We start from the raw sequence: 16,805 nt of genomic DNA on the forward strand, positions 1-16,805 counted from the left end.
CTACGTACGACTAACCTACGGTACGTTATTTAATTAAATTAAAACTAAATAACGTAACTAAATACTATATTCGTACTTCTTTCGTTCGTCTCTCTCTCTCTCTCTCTCTCTCTCTCTCTCTCTCTCGCGCACTCATTCTTTCTTGTCTTTCTCTTTTTCTCTCTCTTTCTCTCTTTTTTTTATCCGTTCATAATCGATTCAGTTATGTCGAAGTGTATCTACAAAGGCCAGGAATATTCCCGGAAGAGAATCTGAAGCAAATCGACAGTGTTGTGCAAAATACTGTTATTTTCAATACTTAGGTACAGATACAGGTACTCTGAAAAAAATTTGCGAAATTACAAATTCACAATTCTAGAAAAATAAAATATCTAAATACAGATACCTTAAATGTATCTTAAAAGTATCTAGGTACAGGTACTTTTACTTTTGATATAGTGATATTTACTTATTATACATATATTTTATATGTACATATATAAATATTCTGTGCAAGTAAATTTAATATAAAATATAAAACAAACACTTATAAAGCCACTAATTAATTTTATTCAAATAATCCATTTATTAACATTTACTCATTATTAAAAATACAATACAATGAAATGCTTGAATAAATTTAATTAATTAATAATGTAAAATGCCTACAAAAAAGCTAACACACAGTATCAGAATGTGTAAATAAATTTATTAGAATAATAACAAAAAAATAAATCGTAATTTCAATTTTAATTTTTTAGATCATTATTCATATAAAGTTAACGGTTTTTAATGTCAAATCAAAAAAGTTGAAATAGAAATGACAATCAAAATAACAAAACATATGTAACATTCTGTATGACTTAATGTAACAAATTGACTTAAAAACATTGGTGTTAATTCGAAATTGATTTTCTAATATGATGATCTCAAAATACAAACGTATAATACAAACTTGTGTGTAGCAAAGTTGCCTTAGTACAGAAAAGTATCATCCAAAATGTACCTAAATATAGTACCTAAATAACCAGTACATGAGGAACGGTATCTAATTGTAAGTATCAAAAAAGTACCTCAGTATAGTTCCTAGGTATATAAATTTGTACTTACAATTAATTACAGTACACTTAGATACTGCACAACATTGTAACTCAATCAGTTCATCCGAATGTATACAGAGAATCCTTTAACTTCATTATCACATCTCACAATAAGAGACGCAGATAAAAATCAGAAGAATGTTACAATACATTCATTTTTTGTATATATATATTTTGTATATTCATTTTTTTCAGATATTATTCAAATTGAAAGAAACCGAATAACAACTTGCAGACAATGTGTTAATTTTAATTCGAGAATTATTATTAATATAGTTTTTTAATATAGAAGTTATTAATAGTTATAATGTAAAAAGTAAAAAATTTGTAGAAGAAATCGACTTAAAATCGATAAAAATAACAATTACAAGGACACTCTGTATAACGTCAGACTAATTGCTCTACATCTGTTATGTGCACATATACACATAATATACACATAAGTAGTCTGTAATGCCCATTTGTCTTTTATCGCAATCTTCATATAACGGAATCAATTATTTTAAATTTCACAAGACTCAACCGACTGTTACAACAAAGAAAACAAATCTGATTATATGTAAGTATAACAAAGTGCATATGTCAATCAGTACATTCCATCACCAGCAGCAAAATCCAAGATATAACGACGAGATATATCGATTCCAAGTACAGACAGATATAAACAAACGGCTTTTCAAACATATTGGAACTACTTAGTAACTTGAAAGATACCTATTTGATTTTTCAACGAAGCCTCAACATTCATTAATAGGAGAATGGAAGCCAAAATCGCTCTAGGAGTAATAAAAGCGTCAAAATAGCAAAGAAAAGAAGAGGCTCTTACACTTGTTAGATTCATTCGTAAAAACTATAATCATGCTAAATAGGAATACAAAAAAAGAGCTATTAATAAAAGAAAAAGAAGAGAATGAAAAAGAAACACGCATACACACACGCACAAAACGCTCAAGAGTCACGACGTCGTAATCGCGCCGAAGAATACCAACCTATAGGATGATCTTTTTCTTCTCTCTTATACTCTATTAAAAGGAGATAAAAAACATTTCACTATTCTGTCTCAAAAGCATGCTACTGCAAAATACATGCAGCACAAATAATTATCGCTTCGTTCATTAAAACATTCCAATTTTTACATTCCAATTTGTAAAATATATCTTATATGTATATACGTAAAGATCTATATAAATAATTATGCAAAATAAAATCGCTTATATCACACTGGCTTGACTATCACTTATCATCCATATGATATATAAATAGCTTGACACATAATATATAATCAAACATCGCAAAAAAGTATAAATTCCACACACATACATATTTATAAAAATATAAATTTAAAAAAGTAGAGAAGAAAAAAATGTCACGATATCTTATTTGCAATGCATGCACACACATTTGCAGTACATGTAAAAAAAAAATAATATATATATATATATATATTAAATTGTTATATTGGGATAAGTTATTGGATGAGTAGTTGCATGACTAGGACAAAATTGAAGAGAATGGCAAATGGAGGAGGCGGCGGGAAGAGGAAAGGCAAAGATTAAGGAAGGCAGGGTAAGGAACGCAGATTTAAAGGAAAGTGAGAAAACTGAGCTGATTTTGGCTCCAACCTGGCTGGTTCGAAGCAGCGGTGTCTGCAACACTCCTAGGTTCAACTTCGGCAGGACTGGGACTTAGTTCCTTAGCAGGATCACCGGAGGAAGTAGAGTGGGAATGACCGTAATGGTAGACCAGACCGGGTCTGGTCTTATACCGTGCGCTGCATACTGCAAAAGTGCAAATACTGTTTTCCCGCAATCCATCCAATGCAACGTCCAATGATAAGACAGACCTTTTGTTTAACGGACGATCAAGGGAGGTAATACGGGACAGTAAAGCTGATAGGGCAGGGTCAGGGATAGCATTTGCACACCTTCCGCACCAGTACACATCCCTATCCACCTACGAGTCTATATGTGGACAAGCAGTGAAGGAGTTCCAGCCCAAGAAGCAAAACTAATACGATGCAAGGCTTGATGCTTGTACTCCTACAGAATGAGCTCGCTACAGTGTGAGCCAGTACATTCTTGCTCTGTTATTATTGCAGGTAGAGCTAGTCCGAAGATATTTGGGCCGGTAACATCAGCTCGATAGTCAACAAATGAGTTTAATACTCTGTTAAAATTGTGTCTAGAACATGAGCGTAGTATAACCAGACCAAATGTCTTTAGATTATCTGCTAGTCTAACAGGAGTGGTTTCAAGAAGTAAACAGATTGCAGGCACATTCGAGTTAATTCATAGACTTTATGTCTGGAAAACTTTGACCAAATTAGTAATGACTATTATACTCCTTCCAAATAATATCGAAATTGTTCAAAGAGTTATTCTAATTCTTTTTTTATCTTTTTCTTTTGCTTGCTTATGCTAAATATAATCGAATCCCATAAATTTGTGCATAATGAGTATATAAGTGAACTGTTTCTCGAAAAATGACATAATAATAAATTCTCATATGTCTTGTACAAAAGTAAAGTTAGTAAAATTCAAGATTTAATAATTTTATTATGATTATGAATTTAAATGTTACGTGATGATTGTAAATTACCAAGTAAAAATCAAGCTTTTAATTGACATAACGGTATGTTAGTAATTTGCTCGGTTTTAATCAAAACAAAATATTGTTATTAAAAGTTGAATGATAAAATATTAGTTTAATTAGACTGCAATATGGTAAATCTTCAATTTTAACACAACGAAATAATTATAAAGCTATTTACATGGAATGTTTAGATTATATCCATTATTTTTAATCCAATTAATTATTTTTAATCCAATTAGTAAGTTTAGAGAAATATTTAAGAGCATAAATATGAAAAAGCGTATACTTTTTATGCACAAAGTTTTGGATATTTGGAACAAACGACTAGTCTCTGCCTTGCACTCAGAATCATACCATGACTGCCCATACTCAAGTAAAGAATAAAATAAAATAATATAGATTTTCCGCAAAATAAAATCCTTATGTTCAAATCGTTATATGTGTTGCTATTTGGACTTAAAACAAATACTAATATATATTATCTCTCTGAACAAACAATATTAAATCATCACGATAATGAGAAAATAAGACTAGAAAGCATTATAGTTTGTTACGTATCTGAATTATCATTGCCTGGAGATTATCCCATTGCACAAGATTATATTCAAAACTATATATATTATCATATATTCAACTGCAATATTCAACAATTTATTTCAAATTTTCATCATATTTTATATCATAAAAAACTCAAGGTAATAAAGATTCTTCTATATCATAATTAAGATGTAATATATATTGATATGAATATAGGTGAACAAAATTAACAAACTTTTTAACAAAAAAATTCATCCGTTTGTAACTTATTTGAAATAATAATAATAAATGTCAAAACAATAATAACGATAATAGAAATAGTTTATAATATACTAATAACAGGAAGTGGTCATTTGTAGTTGTATCTATGATTAAACTTACGGTCACAAACGAACGGTTTATCAGTGTCAACAGAATCGTAGTTGGTCTTTTTGCGTCCACGGCCACCACCCTACATTAAATAAAATATTATTAAAATCACACAATTTAGATTATTTACAAGACAGATTATTTACAGAAGATTTACATAAAATGTAATTTTTATGTTTTTATAGCCTTAAAAAAATATGTATACAGGATACCTGATAAATGTTCTGACAGAGTTCGTGAATATGTAGAACAGACTAAACTGAGATGGAAAGTCCTCTACCATTTTACCATTTTCGCAATAGTTAACAAGATATTAATTGCTAAAAATTGCCGAAAATTTGTCTTCAATAATTCTTTACTCAAATACTATCAACTTTACAGAAAAACTTAACAGACGAAAATTGTTTATTTTCTTCTCATAGAAGAATTTTTACGAATCATTACGAATTTTTAGAATTTTTTATCAACTTTTTAATATTACATTTTCTCATTTTTAACAACATGAGAAAATATGGTATTAAAAAATTCTAAAAAAAATTCTTAGAGCTCTATGAGAAAAGAATAAACAATTTTCGTCTTTTGCAATTTTTCTGTAAAGTTGATAGTGTTTGAGTAAAAAATTATTAAAGATTTTCGGTAATTTTTAGTAACTGATATCTTGTTATTGCGAAAATTGCAAAATGATAAAGGATTTTCCGTCTCAGTTTAGTCCGCTTTACATGTCCATGAACTCTGTCAGACATCCAATTATCAGACATCCTGTATTGATTTAGTATATGAAAACTTTTACATTTAAAGTATCTATTATTTATATACTGATTATATTTAATTTATAATTTACTTTTGTACGTTTGCCGCCTGGACTATCTGTGGTAGGTGGATGACTACGAGCTGGATGATGACCACCGCCACGTGTTTTTCTGCGTTTCCGTTTACTGCTGTAACTCTCTTCATAATCATAATCGCTATCAGGATCAGGTTCTTCATAGGCATCCATGTCTAACATATCTTGCTCATCATAATACCAAGCATCTTTACTGTGTTCATCTAAAAATATTCAATTTGTCATTTAAAAGAAAAATTAAACTGCATGTCTAAATAAAATAATTATAATATAATACCGATAAAAGTTTATATGATTTGTTTATATAATTTGACGTTCAATTTTATTTACCTTTAAGTGCTACTGAATCTTTGCTATCATCATTTACATGCGTAATAGTTTCTACACCTTCTGTTCCATCTTCTGTATCTCCTCTTAGTCCTCGTTTTGGATGTAAATAATGCATTAAATATTGTCGACGTTTCTTTCGCCATCGTTTACTTGGATAAGTATAAATCTGACCATGTAACAAGCCTGGTAATCTTTCTCTCGAGGACATAAAAAGTGCAGAATGATTTTGTGCAACACCTGTGATTTCAAATAAATTTCAATAATATCATTTAAAAACAAAATCATATTGTTGAAAATTATTTGCAATAATTTCAATTGTAAATAATATACAATTAATATAAGTACTAATTATTAAAAATTAATAATAATTAATATAAATATATTTTTTATTTATTTTTATTTATAAAATATTATTATGTATTGTGCTAATTTTAAAGTTAACTCAATTAAAAATTGATACACTTTGTCCAATTATAAGAGTTGCTAAATATGGTAATTTAAAAAATCATTTTTTTTTTAAGCAAACTTTTATAGACTAATTATAAAACCATTTTATTAACCATTTCATATTTTTCTCAAATAAATATTTATGTGGGACGTTCGAATTATCAATAAATCAAGCTGATAAATCAAAATACTATTAATCTGTTAATCAATTAATTTTACAACCGATTAAAATTTAACAATTGATTGTGAATTTTACCCGTTTGTGAATCGAGGAAGGGCATGCGAAGACGTCGTTCCCGGCATAATCGGCTATTATAATTGGAAGAATTCTCAATGGCTTCTCTGTAAGCCGTGTCATTGAGGAAGCTGCAAAGCGGATCGATAGTTATCTTTCGGCCGCTCCCCGACAAACTGCACTCGCGATAGAATAATACAGAAAAATACGTACCTCTCGATCTTGCTTAAGTTACTTTCGTTCACCACTTGTATTATTCCACTGTTATTATGAGCCATAGCTGGGGAAATCGCCACCGTCGTCATTTTCGGACAGTTCTAGTCCACGACGCCTTCACACGCACCACGTCCTGTTTCCCGTTACCTTCCTCGCCCCGTAATGTCACACACTACGTGATGTCGCTCCGGTTCCTTCCCGGAAGTAATACTACCACGATGATCAAATGTTATACTATATGATATAAATATATTCGGCGAAAATATATTTTTCAATAATAACGCGAACAACAATAGCGATAAACGTTACTGATGATACGAAGAATTATTACTGCGCTAAAAGAGAAAATGTCGATGAAAATATTTTGCGCATATGTGTATCGACTTGATGTCGTAATGATTATACATAAATAATATCGTTATATCAGTGTAAAATGTGCAGATATTTCGAAGCGTGCGCATCCCATTCAAATATTCACAACATATGTTAGGATAAAAATTAATAATCTTGTTGATCTTGCTTATCATGATATTAATATATCCGGTTGCACCGTTGCAACGTTATTTTGACTTAAAATTCGTTTACTCACTCTATCTTTTTAAGAGAGAGAGAGGAAGCTTCGCAAGTCTCTTTTTCACAGCAAAAAGAGAATTCAGAAATAAACGAAATTTTTGAGATTACAATGTTCGAAGTTTTATTGCACAAGAGCAATTAAATTTACAGAGTCTAAAAGCTTATTAAATTATGAATACGAAGATGGAGAAAGCCAGATATTTGCATGAATATTTAGTTGTACTTGAATGTATATTAAAAGAATTAAAGATCAAGATCTTATAGTAATTAATATATAGAAAAAAGATACAGCGATATCTTTTTTTACATGATATATGTATATATATATATTACAGTTAAAGTATTAACTTTAGTAAATGCATAATATATATATATATATACATAATATATATATACATTCAGTGAATTAATACTTTAACTGTGACATATAAATAATATTGATCAGAGAGACACGAAATAGACTATTTTTAGAAATGTTGTTAAATCATGATTATCATTGCGTAACAATAAAATAAATCAAGTTTGTTTTAATTTAATGCAAATTCATGCGCAAATGCAGCTTCTGTGGAGCAATATATACATGTGCGCAATATAATGCGATCAATTAAAACACTTGCCTATAAATATATACATAATATGTAGAAACATAGTAATTGATAATCACTATATTATAAAACACAATGTATACGAAGAATGACCAAATATTTAATTACATTGATAATAAATGCTGCATGATGCGTAAAATGCATAAATAATAATCCCTAGTTTAATTTTCATATTTATGGAAAGAGAATAATCTGTACATATAAAATTAAAAATGTACATTTTCATAAATATAAAAGAATTCATTCTGTAAAAAAAATGGATTCATATCGTTATTAAATTTGTTATAGCTTTAGCAAAATATTGTGCAAAAAATAAATAAATTTGCTTTAAAAAATTGCTGAATCAAGATTTTATTTTAATTCGCCGCTAGAATCTCTCGTTACTTTCAGAATTTTCAACTTTGTAATTAATTCATCCACTGCCATTTCACCGTGTACTACGTTGTCTCTCGTTCTTATATTCACTGTGCCAGCATTACGTTCTTTCTCTCCCACAACTGTAATAAAACATTATTAGTTATTATGCTAAGATAACGAGAACATCAAATATATATATATCTACTATAATATATATATATCTACAATTCTATACAAGTTCTTTTATAATTTTATCAAGAGTTTAGTATGTACCGAGTATGAAGTTAAATTGTGCAAGCTGAGCATTACGAATCTTTTTGTTTAGAGTATCACTTGGATCGATGTCGATTTCAACCATAACGCCAGCATCCCAGAGTTTCTGTTTCACTTCAAAGGCATAATCATCGAATTGAGATGCTACCGGCACAATCATCGCCTGTCGCGGAGAGATCCAATACGGCCATTTACCGCCATATGATTCGGTTAGGATCGCAATCATGCGCTCTACAGAGCCCAGAATAGCTCTGTGAATGATGACCGGTCTAGTTTTTTCTCCAGCTTCGCTATAAATGTACAACAAGAAAATGAATAATTCATATTCAAATTTTTTAAATCAAAATTTAAGTTTATAATGAATACTTACTTAACGTAAGATAAATTGAATCTAATTGGCAACTGGAAATCTAATTGTATCGTGGCAGTCTGATGAGGCCTTTTAAGTGCATCCAGGATGGTAATGTCGATTTTAGGTCCATAGAATGCGCCATCCTCAGGATTAAGGCTCCACGGTTGACCAAATGCGTTCAAACTCTCCTCCAATGCTTTTTCGGCCTCATTCCAGACTTTTATATCGCCCAAGAACTTCTCAGGTCGCGTAGATAGACATAAATTGAAGGTAAAACCAAGAATGGAATAGACATGCCACAGAAAGTCGAGAGCGCCACTTATCTCATCTTTAATTTGCTCTATAGAACAGAATATATGCGCGTCATCCTGTTGGAACCGTCTCACTCTGGTAAGACCCGTTAATGCACCCGACAATTCGTTGCGATGCAACACGCCGAAATCTGCAAATCTGATCGGTAGTTCGCGCCAGGATCTGCATCGAACGTCGAAAATCATGCAATGACCTGGACAATTCATGGGCTTGAGTGCAAAAGTTTCCTTCTCCACATCAAAAGAAAACATATTTTCCGCATAATGCTGCCAATGTCCCGAAGTCTGCCATAATTTGCTATTGAAAATGTTCGGGGTGACCACTTCCTGAAATCCTCTCTTTCTATACTCGGAGCGAATAAAGTCGACTAGGGTGTTATATATGTATGCGCCACGTGGTTGGAAGAAACAAGATCCAGGCGAAAGTTCATGGAAAAAATATAGCTCCTGCTCCTTTCCAATTTTCCTATGATCTCGTTTTGCCGCTTCCTCCTGAAATTTTTCCCATTCCTTCAATTGTTTAGTATCTGGAAAACTTATTCCATATAATCTCTGCAGTGACTCAGCGTTAACATTTCCCTCCCAATACGTGGACGAGTTCTTCGTGATTTTCATGGCCTTAATCTTTCCCGTATGTCTAACGTGCGGTCCCCTACATAAATCGATCAGCGGACCGCATCTATAAGCCGTAGTGGTAGGCGTTTGTATCCTCTCATTTATAATCCGTACTTTGAACTCATTGTACTTGAACATTTCCAAGAGATCTTCCTTGGTCATTTCTAATCGTTCAAACGGTTGTTTCTCTTTAATTATATTCTTGTATAGACCCTCTAAATATGGAAAATCAGTGTTGGAAATTCCCTTATCGCCCAAGTACATATCATAATAGAAGCCATTCTCAATAGGAGGACCATAACAGAGACAGCCTCCATAAACTCTTTCCATAGCTTCCCCGAGAATATGAGCGCTGGAATGCCAAAACACTTGCTGACCTTCTGCATCATCAAACTTTAGCAGCTGCAGTTTGCAATCAAATTCTAGAGGTCTGTCAAGATCCCATAATTCATTGTTAACTTTTGCGATTACAGTATTATCTGCCAATCCTTGGCTAATACTTTTCGCAACGTCGTAAGGAGTTGTACGCCAGGATTGCGCGGATATATTCTTCCCATTCGGAAGAGTTATAGTTATATCCACCGGAGTCTTTGCTGCGATTGTCTCCTGGTATTCCTTTTTCAATTTATCCCATAATACAATACGGTCCTATATAGACAAAATTGCATCTTAAAATAAAGATCTAATAATTATATTTTAAATTCAAGAATTACCAATAAATATTCGAATGTTTATTAATTTCAATACACTTTCAGTTCACTGTTTTGACCAATTCATCAACACATACACAGTTAGCATCACTGTAAATTTTTTCAAAAATTACAATTTAAATAAATTTTTATATAAATAATATATAAATAATATTTTTATATAAATAATTTTTATATAAATACAATGCACGCTAAAAATTATAGATTTATTTCTATACAAGTAGATTTATTTTTATACAAAACACGATGTTTGTCCTTTACAGAGAAATCAACAAATCTGAAGGTATATTGAAATTAATGAACAGTTATTATAGAAAAGATCAGCTTTTAATATATTTATGTTTATATTTCTTAAATTTATTTTATTTATTTATTTACATGCATAGACAAGTATTACAATTAAAAAAATTTAAAAATTTAATTAATTAATTATATTAGAAAGCTTAAAAGTATTTAAACTTTTGATATATTAATTTTAATAATTACTTTATTAATGAAGTTTACCTGAATATAGGAGGGCCAAGGATTAAGTTCCAATACAGATTTCTCTATTGGAACATGTTTCTTTTTCAGTGCCTTCATTGATTTCGCCTGAAAACAAAGTATTTGAAATAAAAAACCGTTCGAATTTGAATGACAATTTTCAATGACGCGAAGGATTGTTGCGTGTCAGATGAGCGTATGATGTTATACGTCAGGCGACACTTGGCGTGAAACAATGCTCATAGGTTACGTCAGATTATCGATCTTGACGTCAATGGTTGGTTACATGTTACAAACAAAAGACATGTTCTAACATAATTTTATTGTTAGACAATAGAGTAACAATGAATTCAAGAGCTACAGCATAATAATAGCATGAAAGGGAATCAAACAGACAAGAAAAAACATCTTAACCAACCCGAACATGTGTCCACTTAGTACCACCATAAACAGTCCTACAAATGTGAAAACGTAAACTCGTTTGCATAGTTTAACGATATTCAAAAAACGTGAGAAGTACAAGTCGTATGTAAAGTTGAGAGATTCATGCCTTATCCTCCTTCAAGGTCAGATTTTGCATATCGGCTACCACGTTGTCGCCCATGTTAGAAGTATCACGCGATCGGTGATCAGGCCGCCGGTTCAAAACTGAATCCAACTTATCCAACTAAATCTCGCAATAGTGAATACTGTGAGTAGTCGCAGTACGTGAATTCAGAACGATCCTCTCACTGGCCTAGTTTCCACCGAGGGTTTAAATCGGATCAGAATATAAAAACCAACCAATTACAATCGAACAGGGGAATGCTTGATTGTAGTTGGTTGATTTTATTAATTTATTGTAGACCACTAAAGCGGTCTACAATAAATTGACAACATACCGTTGCAATGCTCACGACAGCCAATCAGAAGCATCACTAATTATTATTGACGTTTTTGATTGGCTGTTGCGGAGCATTGTGACAGACGACTGAGTGTTTGCAACTTATTGGCTGCGTTCAGCAGAACACAACAATTTTATAATTGTTTTATGATTCTCTTGAGATAGGACCATTCCTCTTGATTTAAAAACATAATCCAATCAGCGTAAAGAAAACTCCTACATTGCAAAATAAACGTTCTGCTGAACGCAGCCATTGTAAATCACATTTTAGCGCTCAGTGAGCTCTTTTATTTGATTGATTTATATTTTAGAATCTAACGGAATATGTCATTCTGAATACACGCATTGGCTGCGTTCAGCAGACTGAATAGTTGAGTAAGCAATGATGTATTCTAATTGATCTAAAATTCTAATTGGACAATCTAAAGAATACACCAATACTAAAAAATACAACAATAACAGCGAAAGCTCATTCTATTGTTGAGTCCATGAATACGCCTATTGTCGCGCAACCCACAATGAAACGCGATTAAATTATTATTATTATTATTTTATGTGTGTGTGTGTGTGTGTGTGTGCGCGCGCGCGCGCGCGTGTGTGTGTCTGTGTGATATATATATATATATGCTGCACGCTATAATAGATCTATCGCGTTATTTGCACTTTTTACACTAAGTATCTTTCTCTTTTAAACGACTAATATATTTATCTCATTTTAAGCGCAAACATTTTTAGAAATTTCAAGCAACGCGAACAAATCTTATATTAAAGATTTTCTTTCAGTGTTTTGAAACACAACGATGTTATGAGGATGGTTGTATTCAGCAGAGAACAGATGAGAACAGATGGTTATTACTGTCGTTAGTGATTCTTTAATATGATTGGTTCCTATACTTAGGTCAATTCGCTTACTGCTTAAGTGTCTTAAGTTTTTTTATATCATGACCTTAATTAATTTAATTCCCATTTTAAAGCTGGTAACAATAACTGATAAAATACATTTATCATACAATAAATTTTTCAAGTTCATAGTGGCTGCAAAATAAAGAAATCTGAAAATCTATTGTAGTCGTATAATCAAGACGCTTGAAAAATTATACAACAAATATAATATTAGCATCAAATATAGATTCTTTTCTCTTTTTGAATCGCATCTATATTTAGAACCATTTAATTTTAAATAATCTCTAATAATAAGATTCCATTCAAAACTGATCGGGATTATATTTCAAACGTATTCCATGTGTAATTATCGCCTAAAGAAATTGTACTTATAAGTACACGCTTTTTCAACACACATTCAAAGTTTTAATCGATTAATTTTATTAATCTACAAACTTTAAAGTTAACATTTTTTTAAATACAAAAACAAAGTGTAGATTATATAAAAAATCTATTTAAAAAAACATCGATCCTGCCAGGATTCGAACCTGGAATCTTCTGATCCGTAGTCAGACGCGTTATCCGTTGCGCCACAGGACCCTTCTGAATACGTCATCTTAAAAGTTACATTTTACATCATTATATTCTATACTTAATATATTTTTGAACTTACTTATTCATATATATTAATTCATATTTGTTAATATCTTTTATTATTAAAACTGAAAAAAGATATTCTTTTATAATCCCTATATTAAAATTAATAAAATCTATAATAAAATCTTAATAATACTTTTTTTATTCTATGTGAAATTAATTTTCTTTATATTTCGTAATGGATAAATTGACTATAAAATTTTATGAATAACAAAAAAATTCCAAGCAAAAAACAAAATTTTACAAAAACAAATATATATATGTATATATATATACATACAATTATATTTTTCTACATATTCTATATTTTACGATCCTTTAATTAAAAACAACAAAAAATGAACATATAAAAATATTAGAATTATATATTATAAATAAGTTGGTTTATTACATAAATATAACAGTTGATTTTATTGATATGCTTAGAAATTGAATTTAAATGGACTGGATTCAGTTTTATTACTATTACAAACAGCCTGCTCTGTACTTTGTAACGTATTTTGTGTTCTACGATCATCCGTTTGTCTATTAGAATTCTGTGTACTACATCCAGCAGCTTTTTTAATAAATACTGATTTCTTTTCTAGTGAGGTAGAACCAATGAACTTAACTACTGATACAGCTTTGCTAAACTTTCGCTCGTCCTCAGCCATTTTCTCTCTGTAATCTCCCAATGTATTTCTCATTATTTGTCTCTTTTTTACTAACGGCGCAGTGTTACTCTTCAACGAATGTAATTGTTTACTAAGTTCCTGCACTTGCTTCTCTTGAAGTTTGCCGCCAGCTAGGCTCGCTTCCATTTGTTGTATGCACCAACATAATTCCAATTCGAAAAGGTCCTTCGCTTCTGGATCCAAAACGCTTGCATTACTAGCGTCTGTTCTTGGAAAAACGCATGATTCTGATACGCTCTTTTTGTTGCGTTTGGAATTCTGAAATAAATGTGACATTCATAAATCTGTTCTTTTCAGCTAAACTTGTACGATTCATTTTTCTTCTCTATCTTGAAAAGAAAGAGTAAAGATAAGCAATGTAAAAAAGCAAAAAAAAATAGGCTTCATATTAACAATGCTCTCAACCTCGATAATAAACATTATTTTTTAAAACAAGGGAACGAGGATTTTCATGAATTACCAGTGCAGATTTTGGCGGCATTTCACAACGAGGTTTATTTCAGCTAACGGCTTACGTAATTACAAAATCACAATATTAAATTTAGTTTTATATACGATTAAAATCACAATATTAAATTTAGTTTTATGTACGATTGAAATCTAAAACTAAATACGTGTCCATGAATATATCATTCGATAATGCATAGATATTAGGTTATGTTTGAATTTTGAACGTGCTATGGCGATAGTGTAGCCATCTCTTGTAGTACGTAAGAAGAAATAAAGCGACATTTTACCACGAAGACGATCGATAAGTAGATCGTCTTCGATCAGGCAAGTTTAAAATTTCAAATAACAATAAAATTTTGCAACGTAAAGCAAGCATGAATTTTTAATTTAAAAGTATTCGAGGATTTGCGTATTTCTTTCAAATTATCATGTTTAGCTACAAGGAATTTGCGTTCTATCTTCTTTCCCAAACAAAAATCGCAAGGATAAGTTCTTATCTTTCCGTTTTTCTGCGCAATAAATTTCAATAACGCTCGTGCCGTTGATCGTGCTGGAATGAAAAAAAATGCAATTACAAGAGAGAAAATAAATTCGTATGTCGGTACATGCTGGTCAGTCTTTACAATTAAGGACGGACATACGAAAAGTGTGAAAGTAATTGTGCGGAAACGCAACATCAGAAAGCGACGGAGGTTGAAAAGATTGGATTATGTGTTAGCATGCGGTATAAAGGCGTGGGGTAGTTTGCGGAGAAAATTAAAAGTACAGTGGCCTCATAAAACGAATCGTCTGCAGGAATTTATCTCGAAATCGTATAAATTTCTGATCTTCGAAATTAAGTGTTAAAGATTGAAAGTTAAGATCAAGCTTGAAAATATAATAATAAATCAATTTAGCATATTTAATTCAATTTGAAAATCAATATAATATATTTAAAATTTCAATTAACTTGTTAAAGCGTTGTTTTTTATAATTTTATATTTCGGTACGCATAATAAAAATTAATAGATAAGAATAAAAAAAAAGGAAACAAACCTGATTGGAAAAATTACATATTTCTATATAAATGTACAAATAAATATGCTACAAATGTACAAGTAAATTAATAAACGTGACTTCTTTTTTTTTCGATTTAACTGTTTTTACAAGGCCTTTTAGGCTGGGTTGTTCCACCTTTCGGTAAACTTCGGTAAGCTCACTGGCCCTTGAAGAGAAGGAGAAATGTGCGTTTCAGTAAAAGAGCGGTAGAAATATATAATGTACAAGATAGTATACACAGTATATATAGACGACAGGATGACATTAATTCTTCAGAATATATTTACAAGAGCAGTACAAAGAATAACTCGATATTACACATATATATTCGTTACGTAGACTAACGAGTAATAGGTATAAGCAGGTGAACAGTTTAAATATTAATTGAGGCACGTGATAATAAGGCATTTCTACAGAGGATAGACACACGATCGTACGCACGTAAGATAGCGTTTTGTTTTTTCTAAAAAAGAAAAGATAAAAATCAACATGAAAGAGAAAATTGATCATTCTGAGCTTCGTGACATATTTAAATTACATCTTTCGCTCATCTGATTTATATAGAAATATAAAATTTGGCAGAGATAACAAACGGTCCACGATCTATTTTGAATGTCTACTTAAGAAATTTTTTTTATCACTTTATGATATTAAAAGTTAGATTATATAAGAAAAAGATTGTATAAGATTATATAAAAGCAGAGCTTTTACATAAATCAGGGAATAGAATATCTATATCTATATTTAAATTTTTGTGGCCTTCAACAATCTATATTAATATTGGATTGACAAATTGATACTTTCATAAATTATATGCTAGTAATAATTTCAAAGAATCGATACAGACAATACAACATAGTTAAAAATATCAAACAACGTTGTCTCAAAGAACATCGCAAAGGCGATTTGATCGAGATAGCTTCCAGTTTTTTATGTTATGCTCGAAACATTTAAACAGAATCTGCAAATTATTTGCAATATATGTAAACTAGGAAAATTAAGTATTCCCTTCTTACAAATAAAAATATATTTTCATGGATAAACACTTCTCTCAAATACAGTATATATGTTTTAAGTACTCATACATTATTAACGAGATATGTCTATTCACAGATTGTTTTCATCAAATTATTTCGGATTTGCCTTTGAGAGAATCAATTATGTCTATCTTACGTGTTTACAATCGTTGCAAATTACATTAGTGGACGTCACAATGAAGATTGGTATTCAGTGCAAACCAATTGTGCTACACTGAATAACATACGACTTTTATCTTAAAGTGTATGTATATAT

At 30.8% G+C, this 16,805-nt stretch overlaps 3 protein-coding genes and 1 non-coding gene across 4 annotated transcripts in view; all 4 read right to left on the reverse strand.

Moving 5' to 3' along the window:
• Window positions 1-6,738, reverse strand: part of LOC105623676 (zinc finger protein DPF3-like) — a 12,719-nt gene extending 5,981 nt beyond the window's left edge. Inside the window, exons 1-7 of the mRNA XM_012205057.1 lie at window positions 6,647-6,738; window positions 6,455-6,564; window positions 5,752-5,988; window positions 5,419-5,624; window positions 4,590-4,659; window positions 2,702-2,857; window positions 2,069-2,101 (exon numbers count right to left, since the gene is read on the reverse strand). Of these exons, the coding sequence (XP_012060447.1) occupies window positions 2,069-2,101; window positions 2,702-2,857; window positions 4,590-4,659; window positions 5,419-5,624; window positions 5,752-5,988; window positions 6,455-6,564; window positions 6,647-6,738 (904 nt within the window). The remainder of the gene's footprint in view (window positions 1-2,068; window positions 2,102-2,701; window positions 2,858-4,589; window positions 4,660-5,418; window positions 5,625-5,751; window positions 5,989-6,454; window positions 6,565-6,646) is intronic.
• Window positions 6,739-8,178: 1,440 nt separating this feature from the next.
• On the reverse strand, window positions 8,179-11,415 carry LOC105623677 (threonine--tRNA ligase, cytoplasmic). The gene is made up of 5 exons (XM_012205058.1): window positions 11,347-11,415; window positions 10,950-11,036; window positions 8,828-10,383; window positions 8,458-8,747; window positions 8,179-8,324 (listed from the first exon to the last, which is right to left on the reverse strand). The coding sequence occupies exons 1-5, from the start codon at window positions 11,413-11,415 to the stop codon at window positions 8,179-8,181; spliced, it is 2,148 nt and encodes a 715-aa protein (XP_012060448.1).
• Window positions 11,416-13,220: 1,805 nt separating this feature from the next.
• Trnar-acg lies at window positions 13,221-13,293 on the reverse strand. Its single transcript has one exon. It is a non-coding gene; the product is annotated as a tRNA-Arg (tRNA).
• A 446-nt stretch (window positions 13,294-13,739) lies between these two features.
• Window positions 13,740-14,905, reverse strand: LOC105623678 (UPF0488 protein CG14286). Its single transcript, XM_012205060.1, has 2 exons — window positions 14,485-14,905; window positions 13,740-14,282 (listed from the first exon to the last, which is right to left on the reverse strand). The coding sequence occupies exons 1-2, from the start codon at window positions 14,503-14,505 to the stop codon at window positions 13,773-13,775; spliced, it is 531 nt and encodes a 176-aa protein (XP_012060450.1). The 5' UTR covers window positions 14,506-14,905; the 3' UTR covers window positions 13,740-13,772.
• Window positions 14,906-16,805: the final 1,900 nt, after the last annotated feature.

This window comes from Atta cephalotes (assembly GCF_000143395.1).
Source record: "Atta cephalotes unplaced genomic scaffold scaffold00062, whole genome shotgun sequence".
NCBI classification, from domain to species: Eukaryota; Metazoa; Arthropoda; class Insecta; order Hymenoptera; family Formicidae; genus Atta; species Atta cephalotes.